Source organism: Bactrocera dorsalis, chromosome 2, assembly GCF_023373825.1.
Source record: "Bactrocera dorsalis isolate Fly_Bdor chromosome 2, ASM2337382v1, whole genome shotgun sequence".
Classification (NCBI taxonomy): Eukaryota; Metazoa; Arthropoda; class Insecta; order Diptera; family Tephritidae; genus Bactrocera; species Bactrocera dorsalis.
In genome coordinates this window covers 8,886,462-8,911,697 of record NC_064304.1, presented here as the reverse complement: position 1 = coordinate 8,911,697, position 25,236 = coordinate 8,886,462, and the positions used below count along the sequence as shown (strand labels likewise).

Sequence of the window (25,236 nt, the reverse complement as noted above, 5' to 3'; positions counted from 1 at the left end):
GCGTGTCCCAGTATTTGGCCTCTAAAGGGATCGTCGTGTTGCAACAGCCGCCTTATTCGCCCGACATGCCAACTTGTGACTTTGTTTTGTTTCCTAAAACAAAATCGGTGGTCAAACGAACCCATTTTGAGTCGATTACGGACATCCAGGCGGCCGTGACGAGAGTACTCGCGGACATCCAAGTCGAAGCGTTCCAGAAATGTTACGAAGCATGGAAAATGGGCTGTAATCGCTGTATAGCTGCCCAAGGAGATTACTTTGAAGGGGATGGCAGAGTTGTAGAATAATTTTCAAATATAAAGTTTTTATGGAATCAGTCTCATTACTTAATTATCATACCTCGTATCCTTGTCAGCCGACTGGATCTAGTTTTCATTTTCACAAAACGACAAAGATTCGGATTTATTACGCTTGAACATTTCTAAACACTGCTCCGAATCATCAACTCGGCAGTGTTTGTGGTCAAAAGTGATCTCGCGAATTTCACCACGTCTTCAACTGAACAGAACCGGCAATTTGCACATAGCTTGTTATATAAGGGCTTCTTGAGTTTACCGTGGCCAGCGTAGAATGCGAAAGTAGCCTGAGTTTATCCTTTGGAGGTTCATTGAGATGTCAGTCGTTAGAAATACGCCGGTAATGTGATACAATTTTTAGAAAATACTACGATATCAGTGGCTAACGGCTCGACACTTTTGTGTTTGTCATATTTGAGCTCTGCTACTCAAATTTGAGCTCTTTTAGCGAATAAATTTAACTAAAGCACAGGATAATATATTGGGTAAAGTTTAGGTTAAAGTTTAAGTAAAAAACTTGATATTGATCTCAAAAACAAGAGAATTGAAATACAAACCCAGAAACAGAGGCGAATATGAATTTATCCTAAATGATCAACTAAACGTGCTAAGCCTTAACAGACAGGCTTGTACTAGTCTCTGAATTTTAGTAAGATTTGTTGATCGCTTTAGCTAGAAGCAGCAATATTTTTCTTGTTTTAATCACCATCAGCTAAAGTTGTTATTAAACAGCAATTGTTTGCTGGGTGTCTATGTAATTTCATATTTTTGTATTTCATTGCATGCAAATGTCTCTGCAACAGAGTTCGATATACTCGATTGGACTTACGTGAGCTTGAACTAGGTTAAGATTTCTGCAGAATTCATATTGTCTTGCTTCATATGAAAAGCGAGAATGCAATGAGACTAGCAGCAAAAAGCCTGAGTTTTTACAAATATTTATACGAATAAGCGCAGAAATGCCGCGATTGCGATTGCAATTATACAAAACTGAAATTTGCTTAATTACTGTGCATTTTGTGCGCCTGTGTGTGTATGTGTGAGTGCATTGCAATTGTCTGTTACTTCACTGCGATTTATTGCTCCAATTAATGCTTTGCCCCATGCAACTACAACAATAGGAACTAAATTAACTATAATTTCATTAGTTATCTCATTGTCATTTCACACGAAGCAACAAAAAGCCATCGCGTGTCGATCGAGCAGCAGCCGAAGTGCACATTCACTGACACATAAATTCACTTAATTTCGCAATAAAGACAAATAGATGCAAATGAAATGGTTCGAAACAGGCTTGCACTCGTACATATGTATGGGTGTGTGTAAAGAGCGTATTAATTTCGATTTTAATGCATGCATATGAGTATGTGTGTGTGTGAGTGTGTTAATGCGCTTTGTCTAGTGTGAATTTTATCTGCTTTTAGAGCGTGTTTTTGCATTTGAATTAAACGCTTTTGAATGATTATTTCAGCAGTCGCAATAGCTTTCGTATCGTTTGGCAATCTCTTTGATGCGCAGCACACATATACACAAACATATGAATGTATTTGAAACAACTGTGTAAGTAAATTTTGAAAAGCCCGCATTTTAGGTGTTTTTTAGGCCATGAACAGGGTATATTAAGTATGCCACGATGTTTGTAACACTCAGAAGGAAACGTCGGAGAGCATCTAAACAAATTGGTCCATTATAGCATATAGCTGCCATACAAACTGACTAATCAAAAACAAGTTCTAGTATGGAAAACTTTTTAATTGATAAGATATGTTCACCAATTTCGGCATGGGTTATTGGCCAAGGCAACGCTATAATTTCCGAAAAAAAATTTCAGATCGGACCACTATAGCATATACATACATAGCTGCCATACAAACTGCAGGATCAAATTTACGTTGTTGTTTGGAAACTTTTTCAGTTGTGAAGGGTATTATAGCTTCGGCGTGCATGTGTAAATATTTTTATTTTAATGGCATTTTTAAATATTCACTAGTATTCGATTTCAAGTTTAAATTGCATTTTATTAAACAACTTGTGATGAATTTATGGTTGAAAATTTTGTTGTATATACATATGTACATATATGTATATAAATTTTTTGAATTTGAAGTTGAAGATGAATAAACTGGAAACTTCTTCTTTACTGGCGTAGAGTCCGCTTACGCAGTTATAGCTGAGTTTACAACAATGCGCCAGTCTTTCTTCCTGGAGTGTTTTCATCCATTCGGACGACATGACCCAGCCAGCGTAGCCCCTGTCTCTTAAATCGCTGAACTATGTCAATGTCGTCGTACATATAGCTCATCGTTCCATTGAATGCATTATTCGCCGTTGCCAATGCGCAAAGGACCATAGATCTTCCGCAGAACCTTGACTTGACTTGTAGAATTTTGTTTTTGTTCGTCGAGAAAGGACTTTAATTCTTACTTGCCCACTCAATCATCTGATTTTTTGAGATTTGAGTTAAATAACTTTAACGACTTTGCTTTTTTTCTTTACTGCTTGCTTTCACAAAGAACAAACCATTTTTAATAATTTAAAAAAAATGAAAATTATTTAAAAACGAATATTAAGCTGAGATCACACGATTGGTCAAATGTACCGATTTTTGACAAAATTTTTCTGTACAAATTTGTACAAAATAAATTTTGTGTACCGATACAATTTTCAGTGTTCAGACGATTGGCGTACTTGAGCCAGAATTTTTCTGTACTGATTTGTACACTTCAATAATATGACAGATATTTGTACAACCCTGTCACATGGTTGGGCTTGTCATTTTAAATAAAATAGGTAGCTGATAAGCTTTGAATACATAATTACATATATTTGAACGTAATTTTATAATTTTTAAATATAATGATTTCTTCATCAAAAAAAAGAAAATAGTGGCAATTATGTGTATTTGTGTACACCTAATTAATAAAAAGAAACAAATAAAAGAAAAACGAACATTGAAGAAGCGAAGTGTTTGGGTGCTAGATTGGCTTCAGAGGAGAAGTACTGACGGCGCGTATGCAAAAACTCTGCGCGAGTTTCGTGAAGTGAACAATCAAAAATATTTGTTTAAAAATTATCTTCGCATGAACGAAGCCACTTTTAATTATATTCTTGAATTAGTCTCTCCAAACATAAAAAAAAGTGACACCAATATGCGCAAAGCAATACCAGCCAATGAACGTTTGGCGGTTACACTTCGCTTCCTTGCCTCTGGAGACAGCTTCAAAAGTTTATCTGTTGACTTTCGCATTGCGCCGAATACAATATCTATATTTGTGCCGGAGGTTTGCGATGCAATTTATAAAGTTTTGAAAAATGAATATTTAAAGGTAGCTATACATAATCACATCAAAAATATAAATTGATATCACATTACACATTTGCAAGGTTCCAAACAACGAACAGATGTGGATTGACATTGCCCAAAAATTTAGTGATAAATGGAATTTTCCCCATTGTATAGGCGCAGTTGACGGGAAACACATTGTGATGAAGGCTCCGCCGCGGTCTGGAAGTACCTTTTATAATTATAAAGGTACTAATAGTATTGTACTTATGGCCATTGCGGATGCGGACTACCGATTTATATATATTGATGTCGGGTGCAATGGCAGAGTTTCGGACGGCGGCGTTTTTGGAAAGTCCACATTTCAGAAAGCTTTGGACAATAACACACTGAGATTGCCTTTACCACAACCATTGCTAAATCGTGCTCGTGATTGTCCATACTTATTAGTGGCGGATGATGCATTCCGCATGCAAAAGCACATTTTAAAACCATACCCTGGTAGAAATTTAACTGCCGGTCAACGCATATTCAATTACCGATTGTCACGTGCTAGGCGCGTTGTCGAAAATGCATTTGGCATTATGGCAAAGCGGTTTCAAATTCTATATCGACCAATTCAACTGAATGAGCATAAAACGACTCAAATAACACTGGCCTGCTGTGCCTTGCATAATTTTTTAATTAAAAAAAATGCCAGTTATATGGAAGGTTTAACTACAGATAGGAGTGATCAACAAGACAATTCAGTTCATGAGCAAGGTACTCAAAATTGCCAACAAGGAGCAGAGGAACGTCCAACGACATTCATAACCAATGAAGCCAAAGAAATTCGTGAGGAGTTCGAACAATATTTTATGACAGCCGCTGGAGAAATACCATTTCAATATAGATGTTTATGTTAAATAAAATTAATGATTTAAATATGTCTGTAACTTTATTAATATAGAAGAAAAAACAATTCAATGAAATATCAATCGTCATTTAATTCTGAAAGCGCATCTATAGTGCACTTCATAATATTAATTTCAAGTTTTTTTGCTGCTTTCTCATTTTTTGCATTCATTTCACGCATTTGCGACGCTATGTACATGCCGAAGGAATACCACTTGTCCTCTTTTTCTGCATACAACAAATCTGTTGCGCGTTTTAAAATATCTTCTGGCGAATTGGTTGCTGCATCAGCTGGCGATGATGTTGTTGCGTTGGATTGCATGTTGATGGGTTGAAAATGCGTGTTTGGTAAACTTTCGCTATCAGGGCTTATATTTGAAACAGATGAGGTCATTTTTTTTTTGTCGTGGTTATGATAAAACTGCATTGCAGTCCAAAATTGCCAATGAGGTTGTGAACTTGACGCACTCTGACCGGACTTTGCCTGTAATTTGTTTTTTGTATTATTGTACGCTGTTTTCACATTCGCCCACTTGGCTTTGCACTCATCAACGCTATGGCTATGACAGTTCGCTGCAACTTCTCTCCATGCGTTCTCTCTCTTCTGTCAGTTTTTATAGTCTGATGAAGAATATTCCCACAGACAAGGATGTTTTTCTGTTATTTCCATTAAATTAAACACATCTTCCGAGGACCATGCCGTTGTAACTTGAAAACGCTTTCTCTTTTAATCTGGCGTTGGTGTTGGTTCTGCAGACATATTGGATATATTTTCGCATATTGCGGTAGTCAAATTATCAAAGATTTCATCTTCATCTGTATCCATATTCTGAAAAATAAATGAACAATATTAAAATATTAAATGTAAATAAATAAATATATATAAACATATCATAAATATTTATACTCACCAATAGATGTAGTGACTTGTTTAATAACGGACAAATGGAATAAAGAGCAGTGGTGCATCAATTATTTTTGCAGATATCAGTGCTGCCAAGTTGCCAAACAGTAAATACTGAAATTCCAGCCAGGTGTAAAGTATTCCTAGGATAATAAAAATAAAAATAAACATAATTTTGGCTTTATTTGAATTGATTGGCCACTGTGATTGGTCCTGCAGTGGCAGATACAATTATCGGTACATTTGTCCATTTTTTGTATTTACTTGATTTGTACAACAGTTCACATGATTGGTACAACAGAGCCGTATTTTATCGGTCTATCTGCACAAAAATTTTGTTAATTTGCCTTATGTCAAATATTTTCTGGCTGTCACACGATCTGTACATATAAATGACAAAAAATTGGTACATTTGACCAATCGTGTGATTTCAGCTTTAGTTTTAAAATTTAAGCCATTGAAATCCAATACAACTATTTAATTTTAGCATCTTTAATATTTAGAAATAAAATGCCATTAAATTCAATGTCAGCTACGTTCAAATAGTCAACAAATATTAAAAAAAAAAAAAACGAAATAATAATAGTGCAATTAAAAAAACACACGAAGCTAAGTGAAAAATGTACCCGCAATCAAAAGTGCCACCGGTTCGGCCGCGTTCCAGTTTATCAACAGACGATCATCATTACCGCATACGTGACTGTGATGCACGACATGTACGCAAAAAACCGAATAACGCGTTCATAACACTTGTCGGTTTTTGTTTGGTACTTTTCGTGCTGTGCGCATTCCTATTGGGCGCGCTCATTTACGTCGGTAGAAATATTGTGAACGCGCCCGCTTATACGTCAGCCGCTGTGGCAACACCGGCAGCCGGCGAATATTTGACAAATGAACAGCTGATATCACCAGCAAATTTATCAATTTTGCGAATTAGAACAACAACGGATTATTCCACATCCTCGGCGACGCGTCCAACGTCCAATAACAATATGAAATCAGCAACTTTAGCCATTGAACCAGCCATAGCAGCCGCTTCCAAAGTATTGCAGAAATTAAGTTTTCGTCTGCCAAAAGAAATTAAACCACACCAGTATAAATTACTTTTACAACCCGATTTGGTGAATAAAACATATCAAGGCAGTATTACAATTAAATTGGAAGTGTTGAAACCAATTTCATATATACCAGTCCATGCGAAAACATTGAATGTAACCACAGAAGAGGTGGTGCAGCTGGGTGAAGCCGATGCGCCACTCAATAAACTGACACCCACCTTGACCTTTGCACACCCAGCTTTGGAATATTGGGTGACGGAATTCACAGATCCTTTACAAGTCGGCAACTATTCATTACGTTTGGCATTTAACGGTTCGCTCACTGACCGTATTGTTGGTTTTTATGCATCTTCATATTTGGATACCAAAACAAATCAGCGCAGGTGTGATAAAGCGTTTACTATTTGCTGCAAAATTATTATTTCTACAGATTTAGTACTTTGTATAAAAATTATATATGTCTTATAATATTTAACTTCTTTAATTGCAGATGGATAGCCACCACAAAATTCGAACCGACTTATGCGCGTACTGCGTTCCCTTGCTTTGATGAACCGGCGCTGAAGGCCTCCTTTATCATCACAGTAGTACGCCCCACCAATGGTGGCTACCACGCGCTGTCCAATATGCCTGTTCAAGTAAGTTTCCAAATTCCAAAACCAAACTGAATTTGTAATAAAAATGTTTCTATTCAAAATATTTTAGAGTGAAGAGGTGAACGGTGATCTTACGGAAGTAACATTCGAACAAAGTGTACCGATGAGCACCTATTTGGCCTGCATGATTGTATCCGATTTTGCGTCTCAATCTAAGACCGTTAATGGTACCTTATCTGGTGCTCAAGATTTTGAGATGCGCGTTTTCGCAACATCCAATCAAATTGAGAAGGTTTCTTATGCTTTAGAAACCGGTGTTGGCATTACGGAATATTACATTGACTATTTCAAAGTAACATATCCATTGCCCAAACTGGATATGGCTGCCATACCAGATTTTGTTTCGGGTGCCATGGAACATTGGGGATTGGTGACATACCGTGAGACCGCGCTGCTATATGATCCAACAATCAGTTCGAGTGCAAATAAACAGCGTGTGGCTACAGTGGTGGCGCATGAATTGGCACATATGTGGTTCGGAAATTTGGGTAAGACGTTGTTTATACTTATGTAAGTGGTGTGTGCTAATATCAAAAAGATGAAGTTAACTATCAATAGTAACGCTGTGTGTATTTATTGCCCAGTAGTACCCTTCACATTCATGTGATTTGTCAATTGTGCTTGTTTGTGTGCTTAGTATATAATTGTTTACCACTGTCTTTTTTTGCCGGTAGCAAAATGAGGGCAATTAGAAACGTGTTCGGAATTTTAATTGTAGTGGCCTCGGTACAATCATAACCGTTATAATTGAATAACCAATACTAGTTTTTATATCTTCATTTCTTCCTTTTTACTTTTGTTATAGTGACCATGAAATGGTGGAATGATTTGTGGTTGAATGAAGGTTTCGCCAGCTATATTGAGTACAAGGGTGTGAATAAAGTGCATCCCGAATGGGCTATGGTAAATTAACTTTAATACATTTATATACATTTTAAATCTAAATTGTTTTATTTTTTGTTTTCATATGCCAGCTGGATCAATTCATTGTTGCTGATCTGCATGATGTACTCGAACTGGACGCCACCTTGGCGTCACATCCCATTGTGCAAACGGTGGAAAGCCCTGCGCAAATTACAGAGCTTTTCGATAGTATTACATATTCGAAAGGTGCCTCCGTTATACGTATGCTGGAAGATTTGGTGGGTGAGGAGAAATTCCGCAATGCTACCACGAACTACCTTACTAAATTCTACTATGCCAATGCTGAGACAGACGATTTCTTAACCGAAATCGAAGCATTTGAATACGATTTCGATGTGAAGTGAGTGCAAATAATATTTAGATATGTATATTCTAATCACGAAATATATTCCGCAGATTAATTATGCAAACATGGACTGAACAAATGGGCTTGCCGGTTGTTGAGGTTAAGAAGGATGGCAATACGTATACGCTTACACAAAAGCGCTTCCTAGCAAATCCAGAAGACTACAGTGCCGATTTTGAAGTATCCAAGTTTAAGTGAGTATATTACATAAAAAAATAAAACAATTTAAATGCGCAAATTTTGTGTTATATTGAGTTCACACTAGCTTAACATTTTTCTAATTTTTAGTTTAATATAACACACTTTTTAATTTTTTATGTTACTATCACTTTCAATTTTTTTTTTTGCAGCTACCACTGGTCCATACCGATAACTTATTTCACGAGCGAGAACGTCGAGGTTGCACGCACAATCTTTAATTATAACGATAATGAAGGTAAATATACTAAATCACAAGTAATTAATTTTTTTTTTTTTTTAATTTCCAAATATTTTTACACACGCAGTTAAAATAACGCTGACTAACGCTGTCGATTGGATTAAGATCAATAAAAATCAAGTCGGTTATTATCGTGTAAATTATGCACCCGAACAATGGCAAGAACTGACAAATGCGCTGATTAATGCACGCGGTCAGTTTAGCAATGCCGATCGTGCGCATCTCATCAATGATGTCTTCTCCTTAGCCGATGCCGCACAATTGGAATACAGTATTGCATTGAACTTGTCACTCTACTTAGAAAATGAACTGGATTATGTGCCATGGAGTGTTGCCAGTGCGCGCCTTTCAGATATCAGAAGTCTACTCTACTATACCGATTCATATCGTGACTTTGTCGTTTTCGGACGGAAATTACTTGCGCAGGCTTATGAAAATGTTGCGTGGAATGTTAGCGACGATCATTTGGACAAGTAAATTTTTTGTGTAGTAAAATTATTTAAAACAAATAATTAAAATAACACGAAAAATCATTATTTCAGTTTGGCACGTGTTAAAATACTAAGTCTAGCTGGCAGATTCGACTACCAACCAATGTTGACTGAAGCTGCCACACGCTTTACGGAGTGGTTAAGTAATCCTAGCGTAAGACCCGATCCTGATATACGCACGATTGTATATTATTATGGCATGCAAAGTGTGGGCAATGAAAATTCTTGGAATCAAGTGTGGGAATTGTTTATCAATGAGTCGGATGCGCAAGAGAAAGTCAAATTAATGGAAGCTTTAGCGGCGGTGAACTCACCATGGATTTTGCAACGGTAAATACTGCAGATACAATTTAAAATATCATTAGCAATTTTCTTATTGACATTGATCACCCATATAGTTACATCAATTTGGCCTGGAATGAGAGCTATGTACGCGGCCAAGATTACTTCACTTGCCTTACTTACATTTCCAACAATCGCATTGGTCAAAGTTTAGTGTGGGATTATGTACGCGAGAATTGGCCACGTTTGGTTGAACGTTTTGGCATCAACGAACGTTATCTCGGCCGTTTAATACCATCAATTACAGCAAGGTTTGTTACACAAACAAAATTGGAAGAAATGGAAGCATTCTTTGCGAAATATCCTGAAGCGGGTGCTGGCACAGCTGCACGCAAGCAAGCATTGGAAACAGTCAAATTCAATATTAAATGGCTGCAACAGAATAAGGCGCAAATAACTCAATGGTTGGCCGAGCAAAAAGCGGCAGATGCAAGTGCGACCACTGAATCCTCTACAACAACAACGGAAGCTACTCGCATTTAAGCGTCGCCACAGCATTTGTTTTTTATCCACCCAAAGTCATCATAGCGTGAATTTATGAAAGCTTTTGTTTATTTTTATATAAATATAAATAGTATTTTAACAGATGTATGAATTTATGTAAATACTTTAATGAAAGTGTATATATTGTTAACTTTTGTTGAAGTCGAATATTGGAAATGAAGACAATAAAAAGGAATTGTTTGTACAATTACAAGAATTTGTTGCGAAATTTGAAGGCTTTTAATGCAATTGCATGGAATTATGCATATATTAGAGTATACTTATTATAGAATAATATGCAAAACATGTATTATTTATAGCACTCACCACCTAAAATCATACGAAAGAAGCTTCTGTATTCCAAAAGTGTCCCAATTTTTTTTGCGTTTGGTTTTAGAGATTATTAATATTACAAAATTAATACATTTTTACTTATTTTACCATATTTATTTCGCTATAAACCTTTTTATGCACTATAACACAAGGATTTGATTGCTGTCTCATTCCAATGCCTTCCTTGGCAAATATGCCCAAAGACGGCTTATTTTTCACATAACCACTTTATTCACTTGCTTTTCCTTACACAAAAAATACTTAAAGGTTTTCTTAAATTTTTATAATTTTTTAGTAAAATATGTCTAATCATGGCGTATGTAACCGGTTGCGCATGAGTCCCCAAAATTAGAAACGAATTTAATTTGTAAGAAGTACGCATGCTTTGTATGTATATATGTAAATATACTTCCGATTTGATAATCACTATATGTATACACTTCTTACCCTAAACTTTATGTTATATAAAGAAAGTATTATCACCATTTTCACAATTACATTGGCGGTACACTCGTTTAAAAACGCGGAAACTAACTAAAACAGCTGGGAAGCGGATACAGAGTGGTAATTACACTGGAAGGTAAGTATTTTAAACAAAGGGTGGAAATGAATTGTATGTAGAAAATAATTTCGCATTTATAAATTTAATTGTATAATAAAATGAAATTAATTAATAATTAAAAAGTAAAAATTATCATTATTAAATAAAAAATATATAAAGTTTGAATAAAACATTTTTTAATTTTCTTTCACATTCTACAATTTCGGACCTAAAACTATCATAATACTAATTATGTATATTTAAAAAATAGGGCCAAATATTTTTTTACATTTTATGACTCGAATACAACCATGTATTCGACTTCCAGTTCTTTTCGTTAGTTTCCGTATATTCCAACGAGTAAGTGGGCGGTTTAAAAGTAGTGAGCGAAAATATTTTAATTTGTTTAAAAAATCGGAATCATAATTCTTAAAAATATGTATATGCTTTTTGGCAAAGAGAGTGTGTTGTTCAGTTGGGAAATGTGAATTGTTGTTTTTGTGCGCTGATAGTTTAGAGAAGAGCATAAAGCTGCGCAGTCGACGAGTGGCGAACGAGTGAAAGTAGCGTTAATGCCATGTGTTTTATAAGTTTACTAGTGTTATTTATACCTGTAAGTGTAATAGTTTATGTGAAAAAATATATGCGTAGGTATACATACATTTATGCATGCATATTAAAAGTGAGTAAATCATTCCAAGTAATTGCAATTGAAAGCAGCTAATGTGCAGTTGCATAAAGTGAAATTCAAATTTAATTGAATTTATTTTTGAATTTATTTTTGCATTAGAGTAGCGAGTAGCAGTAATTAGTTGGAATGCGACGATTAAAGTAAATTCAAATTGGATCGTTCCTGTCATCAAAGGGAGAGTTTCCACTGAATTTCTACAAAGTGAAAAGAAAAGAAAAGAAAAGAAAAGAAAAGAAAAGAAAAGAAAAGAAAAGAAAAGAAAATTAAATAAGATTTCCGCAGATCCCAAAGTATACCCTCGAAGAGCTGCAACTAGCCACTAGCTCAAGGCCAACAAATCACCCGCCCCATCAGAAATCCTGAAAATAATCGCTGTAGAGCGACCGGCAGTACTATTGAATATGTACAACGTCTGCCACGAACCCAAAATAGTCCCTGAATTCTGAAAAAAGCAACGGCTTGTGCTAATCAGCAAGGGAAAAGAAGAAAACTTGCCATCTGCATACCATGCACTATGTAAGCTTGACACAGCGGCAAAGCTCTATGAGAGGCTATTTGCATATATTCAGACTCGAAGCGGTTATCAAGGAAGCTGGGGAAGACTCCCTTAGGCAACATAACTTTAGATGCGGAAGATCAATTCTAGGAGCTATAAAATGCGTCTTTGAAAGTGTAGAAGCCGGACAGCGCAAATGGCATAAATAGAAAAAAATAGTGTTACTGCTACTTTAAATGTTTGGAACACCTTCAAGAGCGCTAAATAGGTGGATAGAATCGACGCTATCAAAAAAAGCTTTAAAATCTCCGACTACCTCAGAGCAATGGTGTGGAGCAACTTTAGTAACAGAGAACTGCTGTACCAAACTAGAGAGGGATCACGACAGATAGCGGTCCTGACAGGAGCAGCACAAGGATCCATTCTAAGTATTAAAACTGCATTGCAGAGACACCGAAGAAGCACGAAGAAAGCTTAATCAGTTCATGATACGGATGCAAGCATGGTTTGACTCACACAACTTCCAGCTAGCTACGGAAAATACAGAGTCACTACTATGCAAACGACTAAAGATATCCTCAGGATACAAAATGCAGGACCTGTGCGTAGATGTAAATTCCTCAATGAAAAATATGGAACGTCACTCTGAAGTAATGCAAATGTGGTCCCAGGGTGGGCAACGGTTCTTTAGATGGGGGAGACTTGCAAGTGGCACATATGTACCATTGCTGCGACAGCAACGCTGATGATGCGGATGGCATTTTCAACACCTCACACACAAAAATGAAATATTTCGGTACTTACTTGATAAAAATTAAGCTGCAAAATATTACAGGATAAAGGAATTAAAGAAAAAAGTAATCGCGATCTAAAAAAAAAAAAAAATTAAAACCTGGAATACGAGAAATAACTTATTAAGTGTTATAATACACACCTATAAATAACGCCTTATTGGAAATATAATATTTTTTAACTGCTAATTTTTCTGAAACCCTAAATTTTGCCAAAATTAAAAGCACTTGTGTATTTATTAATGTGAGTTATTTTGTAATAACATTATAATATTGTGTCCAATTTGTTTACATTGCAAATAAATTTGTTCCGGCATGTGCCATTGAAGCATTAATTCGCATTATGTATAAATATCTATATCCATAAAAACACACATAATGGTGTCATTTGCTTTATCGCTTTAGGATCCACAGAATTTGCCAAACAAAAGCATTAACCAGTGACTCGCACAAACAAACCGACAAACATTCATGCACTCACATTCAAAGTTTAATAACACAAGCAATTGAATCATAATATATGCAAATGAAACAAAAAAGTGCTGATTTGTTGTTGTTGGAAAACAAAGTTTTGCCCCAAAGTGTGGCATATTGGCAAAATAATGTCATCATCAAAGCCACCGCATTCCGCAAAAGCCGAAACTCGTGTATTAAATATTTATGGGTGTGTGTGTGTGTATGTTGGAAAAATATTATGCGATATTTTATTTGTGTACCACAAAACGCATACAATGTGTATTATTCTAAGTCCAAACACATTTTGGCCACATTGTAAGTTTCAACAAATTTGCTACGCAATATTATTATTGTACACACTCACCACTCAAAATTTCAATAACTCTGCGAAGTCATTAGTTTTTATTCAATTCATATATTTTACCGCAATAAAATTATGTTTATGTTTATGTTTTCTTAAAGAAGTCCTATATTTACATACAACCTTGGAATGTAAGTTTTGTTTTTTCCGGTTATAACGTATTGCGTTTTAGAAATTCTTAATGTGTATATGTATGGGAATATGTACGCTGCATAAATATATTCAATGAACATATAGAGTTAACCTTTTAGGAGCGCAGAAGTTTTGAATTTTTATTAGAGAAGATGGATCTTTCATGTTAGTGGTTAGAAGAAGGAGGAATATAAAGTGGTCCAAAAACTGTCACTGAACGAATTGAGCGTACATAAATGAGCTGACTGTTTAAGGGTCACTTCACACTCCACATTATGTACGATTATATAAATATGAAGGTTGCTATTGTTGACATAATCCTTGGAAAATAAAGTATAAATAATCAAATCAGATCATGATCTACTTTGGATCTAGTTTTTGCATCTCAGTTCAACAAATATGTTTGCGGCTTTAAAATCTGCGAAGAGGTAGTGTAAAAGGAAAGGTGAATTTTGTCCTCTTCATCTCCTTCAAATAATCCCCTCCCGCTGCAATACACTTATGCCAACGAATTTTTCAGTCATCATAGCACTTGGAAAAATCCTCCGTTGTGCTCGCGTTGATCAGAGCCTTCTTCGATTGGGGCATGCTTTCATCCGTCCATTTCTTGTAAAGAAGCTGGTGCATCCATCTTATTAGAACTCTTCGCTGCCGTATTTGAATAGCTCGACAGGTAATCCATCGGTCCCTGCAGCTATGTTGTTCCTTAGGCGTACAATTGCTATTCTAACCTCATCGTAGTCGGGAAATGGAACATACATTTATTCCATCGCCATCGATTAGGGAATCGACTTTGTCATCGGCACATGTTACTCTTGCACTGCCGTTCAACATATTTCGTAGAATTTTCCAGCATTAACCTTGTCGGCCAGTTTGCCATACTCACCCATTTCGGCTCCTTTCTTTTTTGTCTTCAAATGCGTCTAACTTCTCACTTCAACTCTCGGGATCTATCCCACCACACTCGTTTTGTAATTTACGGCAACACTGAGGGGGAGGCTGTCCGCGTTCTTTTCACTGCTAAATGGTCATCCTCATCATATCAGCTGTTCTTTGATCTTTCCGAAAACTAATTGTTTCGCTTGCTGATGTACGCTTGAAATGCCGTCCCACGGTTCCTTTATACCGTGTTGCTGATGAGTGCTCTCAGAAAGCAGGAGTGCAAGTCGAGTAGAAAACCATTTCGCTGTCGGTTGCAATAATAGCTTATCGTCGTCATACCTTCCCTGAGTTTGATGATGGGTGTGCATGGTTGCACATAGGTAGGCGCGTATCTTCTCTACAACGAGATAGTGGTCCGAGTCGGTAAAATCATTCATAGTAATGAATTAAGAGATATTTATATTACACTAAGAGCTTCACAAAATTCAATCTTTGAAATAAATTATTTTTTTTTTTAAATTTGCTAAGGTGTTGATATTTCTGCCAGTTAATCTCAAAATTGTTAAAATACACGCATTTTAAATTTTTCTGAACGGTTTGGTCGCTTACTGTATATAAGCACCAAAGCTCTCATCCACTGCATATACATATGTATATATCATTTTTATCCATAATCAATTGTAACAGAGTTTATTTGTTTTGGAGGCAAACGAGTTCAATCAGCAATCATGCATGCGCACACACACACACTCATTACGAGATTGACCATTGTGGCGGTTTTATGCCTTTCATAGTTTTTCCATAAAAGCATGTATGTAACACACACACTTATTTATACATGTGCCACACACAAAAAGCACTTAGGTGGCAATGAACGCTTGGAAAAAATTCTAATAATATATATAATATGAAGTGATGGCCGATAATAGACATTCACATTTGTATTTGTTGGAAAAATATAATAAAAATTGTGGAAAATCATGTGCAGTCAGACGAAATGCCATGAAATCATACTTCACGCAGCTACGAGTGTCTGACTATGCATATTTAAGTAACCGTTAGCTGTTGCAAAAACACAAATATAAAATGAAATGTGAAAGAAACTTAAAACAAAATGTGAAAAAATAGTATAATTTTTATATTTCAATAATCAGGTCAATAATCCACTATTTGAATATTGTGAAAACATGATAGAAAATAATATTCCAGTATGTGCGTGTGTGTGTGCCTTACGAGCTTGTATTTGCATATAAACCCTCGTTTGGTAGCTTAACAATGCAGAGTCCACCAAAACACAATAACTTTGAGCGGATTAGCAGAGCCAAGCAGTCTAACTGGCCTCAAAGGTTATTCACCAGCGATTGGCCAACAAACACATACGTGCATATATATACTTTCAAACAGGCTTATAAGCATACAAATAATGTTAATACACTTGGCTTCATTTGTGTATGAACTGGATGAAAATTTCGACGCTTATCTCATGGCATATTAACGCACAGTGAGTCAAGCAAGGCTGCGGCAGATTGATATAAATATATGTATGTATGTGTGTTTGTAAGCAAGTAGTATAATCCTCTCCAGACAAATCAACTAATTTGGTTGAAAATGAGCCGCTTGGAGTTCAAGCAACGTCTCTGTGTTGTTGGCCGCTTTTCAGCTCATTTTCGGTGTTGCCACAATTTGTAACACATACACATACACACATATGAATATGCATGAGTACCATATATGTGCTAGCTATATATGTATATTATATGTAAGGTCTTGTGTATGTATGTGCGCCTAAGTAAATATAACTGCGATATCAGCATTTCTAATATTTTTATGCGTGTCCTAAGTTGGTAAATGTTCGCAGCAAACAACAAATATTAAGCTATTTTGTGGCAGCGTGAAAGGGCGTTAGGCTACATTTACTCTTTTTATTTCACTTTTTGTTTTTGTATAGCTTTTTTGTACAACATGGCACTTGTTCTTGCGGTTATGCCGCTCACTCAACACGACTGCATGCCGTTTTTTATGAGCTATTCAAATTTTTCAAGACTTTTATTGCATTATTTTGCTGGAGAGCGCCAAAGACATTTAACACGCACACAAGCAAATACCAACACATTCACACATGCATAAATATACATACAAACAGTTATGTGTGTATGCGTGTTGTCGCCGTAAAAGTGTGCGGCAGTTGGAGCTAGCGTGTGTTAACCCTTTGTGCACTCATGCTGTTGATCACTCATACGCCCTGGCGTACGCTGTCACGCACAATCTTTTTGCTGCACGGTTGTTTGCACTGAATTACATTTTGCGCGTTATACACACACGCATTTAAATAAATAATACGGTAATATAAAACTTGACTGCTCCTCTTGCACTCAAGCCTTCAAGTCTGCGCTGAAGTTGGTGAAATTGCCAAAGCAAAGTTTTTAAAATGTTTTGCATGAATTTTTAATGGCGCGTGTGAGTTTGCAATATTTTGTGTAAATGCTTTTTCAATTAGGTGCATGATTGTCTTGTGTGTGTGGTGTGTGATTTGTGTTGTGTTTAACATTTTTTGTTTGTTTCAAGTGAAATTAAATTCTTAAGAAATTCGAAACTTCTTCGTAAGTGCCGCCAAAACCGTTGGTGAGTGTGTTAAGACTACAAAGCCACATCGAGAAGTCAAAGTTGCGGAAAGGCATGCAGGATTCTTATTTTTACCATATAAATATACATATTTATATTTCTCTATATAAAAAATACAAATGAAGTATTGGTTTTATAATTAGACGGTTCGGAAACCATATGCAATAGCATTATTTTAAGTATTGCCGATCTGAATCTAGTACAATTTCCCATCTTTGTGAGATTTTTTGGATTCATCTTAAAGGAAGAACGCTCGATTGGTGACCAAGAATGTATCAAGCCATCTTTTAATGTTCTGTTCTGATACGGTTTACGTTTCAGTGATTTCTGTATAGACTTGAAGAAATAGTACTCAGAAGGGCAAAAATCTGTGCTATGAGAGGTCGCTGTGGTTTAAATAGTACTCAGAAGTAGCTTTTAAACGGCCTTACAACATGAGGCCAAGCATTATTATGAAGGAAAGTTGCTTCGGGCCGCAAATTCTGCTCGTTTTTCGGCAATCACTCGCTTCAAATTGATGAATTGTTATCGGTAGCGTAGTCTGTTAATAATTTCACTCAGTTTTGGAAGCTCTTAATATAACACTTTCTTCTGATTCCACACTCTATTTCTCTTCAGTTCAGAATTCCTGACTATTGCAGTGTTTTTCAAGCGAAGATTGCGACCATTAATGTAGTAGAAGATTTAATGCTACGGAGTGCAAACTCCTTCAAATAGGTAACTATCTACTCTAATATCAGGGAAGCGAAACTAGGCTTTAGCTTACTAACTGTGCATTCAGGGCTGATTAAGGAATGCCTAACCTGGTTGTCAATAGCATCGGGTAACTTTGTGATAAGAGTAGTATGGACGCCAGGCCACAGCCGAATCGCAGGCAACTGTAGAGCTGATGAGCAAGTGATGATGAGAAAGTGTACCGCAGCTCTGCTATCAGTAGATAGATTGGATAGTTGGGCTTCGTGGGAAGTTAGCCAGCGCTGAGTTACACACTCTTTTCCCTCAGTAAGGTGAGTCTCTTCTTAGTTCTGGGAGTTCTAACGGACCATCATCTTATCGGTATCTATGCCTTAAGATTGATAGTCTTATTGGGCGCCATCTATCTGGAAGAAGACGAGGTGAAAACTTCTCAGCACTAACTTCTTGATTGTCCCGCGTTTGCGAGATTAAGGCTTTCACCGAACTGGCGGGAATAGAAATTAAACGCATAAGGCGTTCCGCTGACTCATAAGTTCGAATTACAGGAGTTCTATTTTATGGTTTCAAAAAAGACTGCCTAAAGACTACCTAAAGTGCGATCTTTGGAACTACCATAAAAGCCAACCCTAACAATCTGATGAAAAAACGACTTCATTTTGTAGCGTTCAAGCAGCATTTTTAGCGTGAAAAATTTCTTTACAAACAAGCCTTATTATAAAAGCGGTTCAAATATGTAATGGTAAAGCGATTAAGTGTGAAATTGGCTTTTCTCATCAAACTAAATTGCTGTGTTTATCCTTTAATCGGAATTATAAATCTGTAAACTTTATTTAAATGAAATGAAATGTACATACATATATATGTACATATCGAAAACTTTTCATACCCATTTCCAAGCAATTTGTGCAAAGTTCATTCTAAAATAGCTTATGGAATTCCAATTAAATTGCTAACATTGGTAAAGCTCAACAGAATTTTGGGTAAACAAATTATTTAATTACTTGTATCTGCTTACACAGAATTCTATGTACTCGTACAGGAACGTTTCACTATAAAATATAATGTTTATCCAAACAATTAGCAAATCTATGCGCTTAAATACAGATTACTGATAAATGCACAAAGCGCTTAGAAGTTTGCCGAAAATATTTTATAAATGAAATTCCTAATAAAAATATCATTGAAAAGTATCTACATTCCAGAGAATCGCATAACATGCGTATTCAAAGTTCAAGGTGAATTCTAAATTATTTAGCGATTAATGTTAATGGACAACCATCGCAATTACATATGCCAGGCTTTGGAAACATTTTGCTCTTTGCACCTGCAATCATGTCGTAAGCAAAATATATTTAATTCTGGAGACTACTGCCTGGTTTATTTAAAGCGCTAGGAAGATGCATTCTTAATTGGCTCAGTTATTTAGTATAGTTACTAACACATATTGAGTAAAGTTGCTAATTGATGAAATTAATTTGGGTGTTTGGAAAGGCTATAAAAAGCTAGATTTATTGAAATTGTTCGATTAAAGGAGTTAGAGTAAAATATGGATTACCCCGTTTTGAAATCAAATTATTGTCAAACGTATTAATCATATATTTGCTGAGGTGTGATATACCTTGGACTTATTAAACTTGCCAAGAAGTTTGTAAGAACTTCAAGGAAAAATCGGAGTTGTTTTGAAGCTTTGCAATCGAAATTTGGCAAACATTATTTTCCAAGACTTCTCTAAAAGCTTCGAAAAAAGTGTTTAGGCCTGACCACTAAAGCATTTAGCTGGCATACAAATCGTTTTATCAAAATCAAGATAAGTATATTATTTCCTTGTTGAGAAACCTTTATTCGAAACAATGTGGTGAGAAAAAACTAGGAAAACGTTTTCCGTTGGGTTCAAATTATTTAATTTTTTATCTTTATCTTTATCTTTATCTTTATCTTTATCTTTATCTTTATCTTTATCTTTATCTTTATCTTTATCTTTATCTTTATCTTTATCTTTATCTTTATCTTTATCTTTATCTTTATCTTTATCTTTATCTTTATCTTTATCTTTATCTTTATCTTTATCTTTATCTTTATCCTTATCTTTATCTTTATCTTTATCTTTATCTTTATCTTTATCTTTATCTTTATCTTTATCTTTATCTTTATCTTTATCTTTATCTTTATCTTTATCTTTATCTTTATCTTTATCTTTATCTTTATCTTTATCTTTATCTTTATCTTTATCTTTATCTTTATCTTTATCTTTATCTTTATCTTTATCTTTATCTTTATCTTTATCTTTATCTTTATCTTTATCTTTATCTTTATCTTTATATTTATATTTATCTTTATCTTTATCTTTATCTTTATCTTTATCTTTATCTTTATCTTTATCTTTATCTTTATCTTTATCTTTATCTTTATCTTTATCTTTATCTTTATCTTTATCTTGGCACCAAATGACTTCTTTTTATTTCCGTTCGCAGAAAATAAACAAGTGGTCAACGTTTTTCCTTTCCTGAAGAGGCCAGGACTGTCTACGCCAGCAAAGAAGAAGAAGAGGCGGTTGATGGGTACAGGACGCATACTTTGAAGATCAATCAGCGGGGCAAAAGTGCTTTGACAATTGGTTCAAGCGAATATAAAGATGTATAGATTTTAGTGGAGAATTCAAAACCAATTTCCCGAAATCCCGAAAGTCAAGCTCCGTTACTTAGTCCCCTGTAGTTAGCTATGATGCTGGTTTGTATTTCTTTTTTTAGTGTAGTGTTTATTATTGATATACAATATTATCATCGAGCTTTGCTTCGTTAAGTTCTAGTCTCGTACATACTTACCGTTATCAACTAATTACAGTAACACAAACTTTTCTTGAATTTAAAACAATTTAAATTTTTTTGTTGTATTTTTTGACTTTCATATTCGACTTCTTTTTGACTCTTATTGCTAAAATACATAATTACAGTTAAAACTTACATAAATATAAATTAATAAAATATACCATATACATATATAATAAGTACGCATAATTTCTTAGTCTGCTAGAAGCAAGTACAACGAGCTTAACTAAACTATAATTTCATTTTTATAAATTTATTTTCATATACTAACAAGTAATATAATATTTCATAAACAGTAGGCATACATACTTATGTGCTCGGCACAAACGAACTACTTCGCTATGCACTTGAGTGTGTATGTGTGTGTAAATCGTGGGCACAGCCATTTTCCGCAATTTCATAATCACGGGCATAATTAAACTTTCTACTTCTTGCTGCCTTGCAATTCCGAGTAAATTCAACAGCACTAAAACAACTACAATATTTCCTAATTGCATTACGCTCGGCAAAAGTCTCATTTAAGCATAATGCAGTGCTACAATTACAAAGCCGGCAGATAGTTTAACAACAACAACTCGTATAATACAACGCTAATAAGTGTTTATGCACTAAGTTGAGACAGGCGAACGAAAAGCAAAGCCGCCAAAGCTTAGAATTTAAAATTCTTTATTTTGAGTTTCATTTTCGTTTTAACACTTAAAAGCTTAGTCGCAATTCGTAGAAGCGAAGTGTGTGTGGGGAAAAGGCTGTGAAATGGAAGAACTATTCTAAATCTTATAAACTAAGTGGTCTCTTTTATCGCGTTTATTGTGCACGTATTTGTCTAAATGTATATTTTTTTTGTGATTTTTTTATTCGACCGTAATTTGGTAGTCGGCAAGCAATTGAAGCCGACAGTTTGAGCGCAACTGCGTTAGTTGTTGCAATCCTCAGCAACAGTGATTTTGAGTACGAAAGTTTTCAGCGCCTCGAAGTGTTGAGTGTGAAATGTTCATTTTATGTCTTTGTTGTGGATTTTGGGTGGCGAAGAGTCTCAAGTTCATGTTCCGAAAAGTTTTTCAAACATCATACCAAAGCAAATATTCTTAAACGGCTTTAATTCAAGTTTTTATAAATATAAATTTTTTGAAACCCGTTTAATTTTTCGATACAGTCAAAGTTGTTAAAAAATGTATCGTTATTTTACTAGTAAAAGTAGAGGTATTTTCTTCAATAGCCTTTTTCACAGATCACACGGGAGTCGTGTCAAGTTGTCTAACATGACATGTGGGCCGGTGGAATCATCGGTCTATATGTCATGACGACTATTTAATGCCTGAAATGGAAGCTAGTGATCTTCTTGATATTTGGTTTCAACAAGACGGCGCCACTTCTCACACAACGCGTGAGAATGGATTTATTGAGAGAACACACAGATAATTTCACGTTTTGGGCCGGTCGATTGGTCACAAAGATCACGTAATACCACATTGCCAGACATCACGTGTGTCATTCGCCAGTTACCAATCGGAATGCTTGAACGAGTTCCATGCCATGCGTGGTATCAGGCGTTCAGCAGCTAGGCGTGTTAGTAAACGCCCAATACATTTCATCACTCAATATTTTCTAATGTTATCGGCATATTTATCGATAAACGCCCAATCATGATGATACAGTTTACATTTTTTCAACAGATATTTTTGAAAATTATCGACAAATTTATCGATATTCCATTTCATCAATCGATATTTTTTAACGTTTTCGGCATATTAGTCGATAAACGTCCAATTGTTATTATTCAGTTTCCATTTATTCAACCGATATTTTTAAAAGTTGTCGACAAATTATCGACATTCCATTTCATCAATCGATATTTTTTAACGTTTTCGGTATATTAGTCGATAAACGTCCAATCGTTATTATTTAGTTTACATTTATTCAACCGATATTTTTAAAATTTGTCGATATTCCATTTCATCAATCGATATTTTTTAACATTTTCGGCAATTTATCGATACCTAACTTATCGATATTTGATTTATTGATATATAATATATCGATATACATTAAATAAATATTTACTAATAAAATTTATACGTTCCGAGTGTTCATTATAAAACAAAATATTCGATAGTAAAAAATTACCTCAAAATGATATTAAAATATACCCTGAAGAAATAGTATATAAAAAAGAGCCCACGTTATTTGTAAATTGAATAATATTTAAATGATGTTTATTTTTAAATGATGTCAGTAATATTAAAAGCGATACCGTTTGTTGTTTGCTTTTTTTATACTAAAATGGTTGGTCTGAATATCTTTGAAAACTCAAAAAAAGCATAGTTTTAATACTCGGATATCAAATATCGATTTTTAGAATGTAAATGTATTGGAAATATCGATTTTTCCATATTTTGATTCACAATTCGAGATATCGTTAATTTTACCCAAATTATATAAGAGATTTATAGTCAAAACTAAAACATTTCGAGACAACCTCTGCTAACTCATTTTAGAGATACAAATATCTTAAACAGTTCGATAAAGGTTAAACTAAGCTAGACAGTTTAGTACTATGGCTCTATTGTTAAACTATCTGAGTCACCTTTCCAGTCTTTATATTTTCCGAGAAGCATTCTAACACTGACTTAATGAAAATCATAGGAGAATATGAAGTAAAAACAAATTTCAGCCCATTTTTGACGTTCTACAGAACATTAAAATATTATTTATGCCATTGTACCATGTTCTGTGTCGCCATGTTATATGTATTATGCATTGGTATGATATCGCAATTTATCTTGTGAGAATGTTAAATTTCTTTCACTTTCGCTCTTCACTGTTGCTCAGAATTGTCATTTACATATGTCGCGCTTCGAGCGGGGTTTGGGTGTGCTTTTAGTTAATGTTATGGCATTTGTAGCGATACGACTGTCTGACTAGGGATTTCTTACAATTTATTTTACTGCTGTATTTAAGCAAATGCGACGCATGGAAGCGACGCGACAAGACACTACAAATCTACAATGGCAAGACGTATACTATACATACATATGTACATACATACTACAGGGCTGGAAAATATATGTGTTTTGTGTCGTTAATGGGTCGGTTAGATGTGACAACAAATTGCGGAGATAAGTGGCCTAACACGCTGATGCGACAGATTGCTGAGATGATTTAGACAACTCGCACTTTTCCTTTACGTGACTGTGTAGATGACAACGAAATGTAGACGGGGCAGTTCGTGAATATTGTTGTGAACCTTGTACGCGTCATTTTATGTAGGTTTGAGGTTGAAGCGTTGCATGTGGATATGTGAGAAGAGAGTAAAGAGACAACTATATATACATGTACATGTGGACTTGAGTCACTGCATGTCGCCATCTGGTCTCGGTGACCGGACAAGTGCCATGTTCACTGAACTTTCGCGTATTGAACAAAGCGCTGCAGCGTAATGCCGCTACGAGCGTGCGTGGGCGCAAGTGCATGCTGGCTATGCCGTTCACAACTTCTGGCCAATCATTTCGACATTAAGCGTTGACTCCAGCATTGCCGGCGACGCGGAGGATATGCTACGCATAAGCGCCATACGCGGTGTAGGCGTACCGGTTGAGCTTGTGTGCGTGTGAGTTGCAGAGATGCTGTTCTGTCGCGAGCCACTACTGCCAACTGCAGCCGGCACACCACCAACACCGCCAACATGTCGTCCATTCAGCTGCTTTTTACGAGAATGCCAATGAAAAATGCCGGTGAGTGTGTCAAAGGTTTTATGTGGACGTCCGCCATTTGTGTTACGCGCCTGCTTTTTCTTATCGTTTTCGTAGGTCGTAAACGGTGAGCCAGGCACATTAGGCATATTAGCGGAGCTGCGCATTAGTTCGGCGCGCGGCATCGACTTGGCCAACAATGTGTCTTGGTCACGTCGACTGATTATTCGCGAAAGTTTGAGCCGTGTACGTGCCGGTCCATGCACGTCCAATTCCGCTATGGAGTTCACCGGCTGTATGGTGGGCGCTAATTGAGCACCAGTCATACGCGCCATTGTCAGACTATTCGGTGTATCGGGCCTGGCCAGCTCGGACTCAAGTTCACCCATACACAGTGTGTCGCCCAGTTCGTATTGACTGGCGCCACTATCCCACTCTTGCGAGTTAATCGACATGCGATCATCGCCGAGTGGACGCGAATTACGCGCTGCATGCACCATACTATTGCTAATGACGGAGCGTCGCAAATTATCACTCCGATTGCAATTTATGGCTGAAGACTGCGGATGACCGTGACAAAAGTTATGCGCCGTGCCCAACTCCAT

The 25,236-nt window shown here is 35.8% G+C and overlaps 2 protein-coding genes, 1 long non-coding RNA gene and 1 pseudogene across 3 annotated transcripts in view; 2 read left to right on the top strand and 2 right to left on the bottom strand.

Annotated features, from left to right (window-relative positions):
• Positions 1-10,345, top strand: part of LOC105233745 (uncharacterized) — a 38,618-nt gene extending 28,273 nt beyond the window's left edge. Inside the window, exons 15-24 of the mRNA XM_049448992.1 lie at positions 5,997-6,818; positions 6,926-7,073; positions 7,141-7,579; positions 7,897-7,994; positions 8,066-8,355; positions 8,412-8,555; positions 8,712-8,797; positions 8,868-9,273; positions 9,343-9,621; positions 9,690-10,345. Of these exons, the coding sequence (XP_049304949.1) occupies positions 5,997-6,818; positions 6,926-7,073; positions 7,141-7,579; positions 7,897-7,994; positions 8,066-8,355; positions 8,412-8,555; positions 8,712-8,797; positions 8,868-9,273; positions 9,343-9,621; positions 9,690-10,116 (3,139 nt within the window). The 3' untranslated portion in view covers positions 10,117-10,345. The remainder of the gene's footprint in view (positions 1-5,996; positions 6,819-6,925; positions 7,074-7,140; positions 7,580-7,896; positions 7,995-8,065; positions 8,356-8,411; positions 8,556-8,711; positions 8,798-8,867; positions 9,274-9,342; positions 9,622-9,689) is intronic.
• On the top strand, positions 3,175-4,598 carry LOC125776295 (uncharacterized). Its single transcript, XM_049447854.1, has 2 exons — positions 3,175-3,622; positions 3,681-4,598. Exons 1-2 carry the CDS (start codon positions 3,191-3,193, stop codon positions 4,482-4,484), a joined length of 1,236 nt encoding a protein of 411 aa, XP_049303811.1. The 5' UTR covers positions 3,175-3,190; the 3' UTR covers positions 4,485-4,598.
• Positions 4,498-5,820, bottom strand: LOC125776299 (uncharacterized). Its single transcript, XR_007421617.1, has 2 exons — positions 5,385-5,820; positions 4,498-5,302 (listed from the first exon to the last, which is right to left on the bottom strand). It is a non-coding gene; the product is annotated as an uncharacterized LOC125776299 (long non-coding RNA).
• Positions 10,346-20,847: 10,502 nt separating the features above from the next.
• Positions 20,848-25,236, bottom strand: part of LOC125776520 (uncharacterized) — a 50,554-nt pseudogene continuing 46,165 nt past the window's right edge.

Bases quoted from the DNA above. Each gene is read 5' to 3' on its own strand.
- LOC125776295 (XM_049447854.1), top strand. From the start codon at position 3,191: ATGTGTATTTGTGTACACCTAATTAATAAAAAGAAACAAATAAAAGAA. The intron at 3,623-3,680 runs GTAGCTATACAT...CACATTTGCAAG, and splicing joins TGAAAAATGAATATTTAAAG to GTTCCAAACAACGAACAGAT.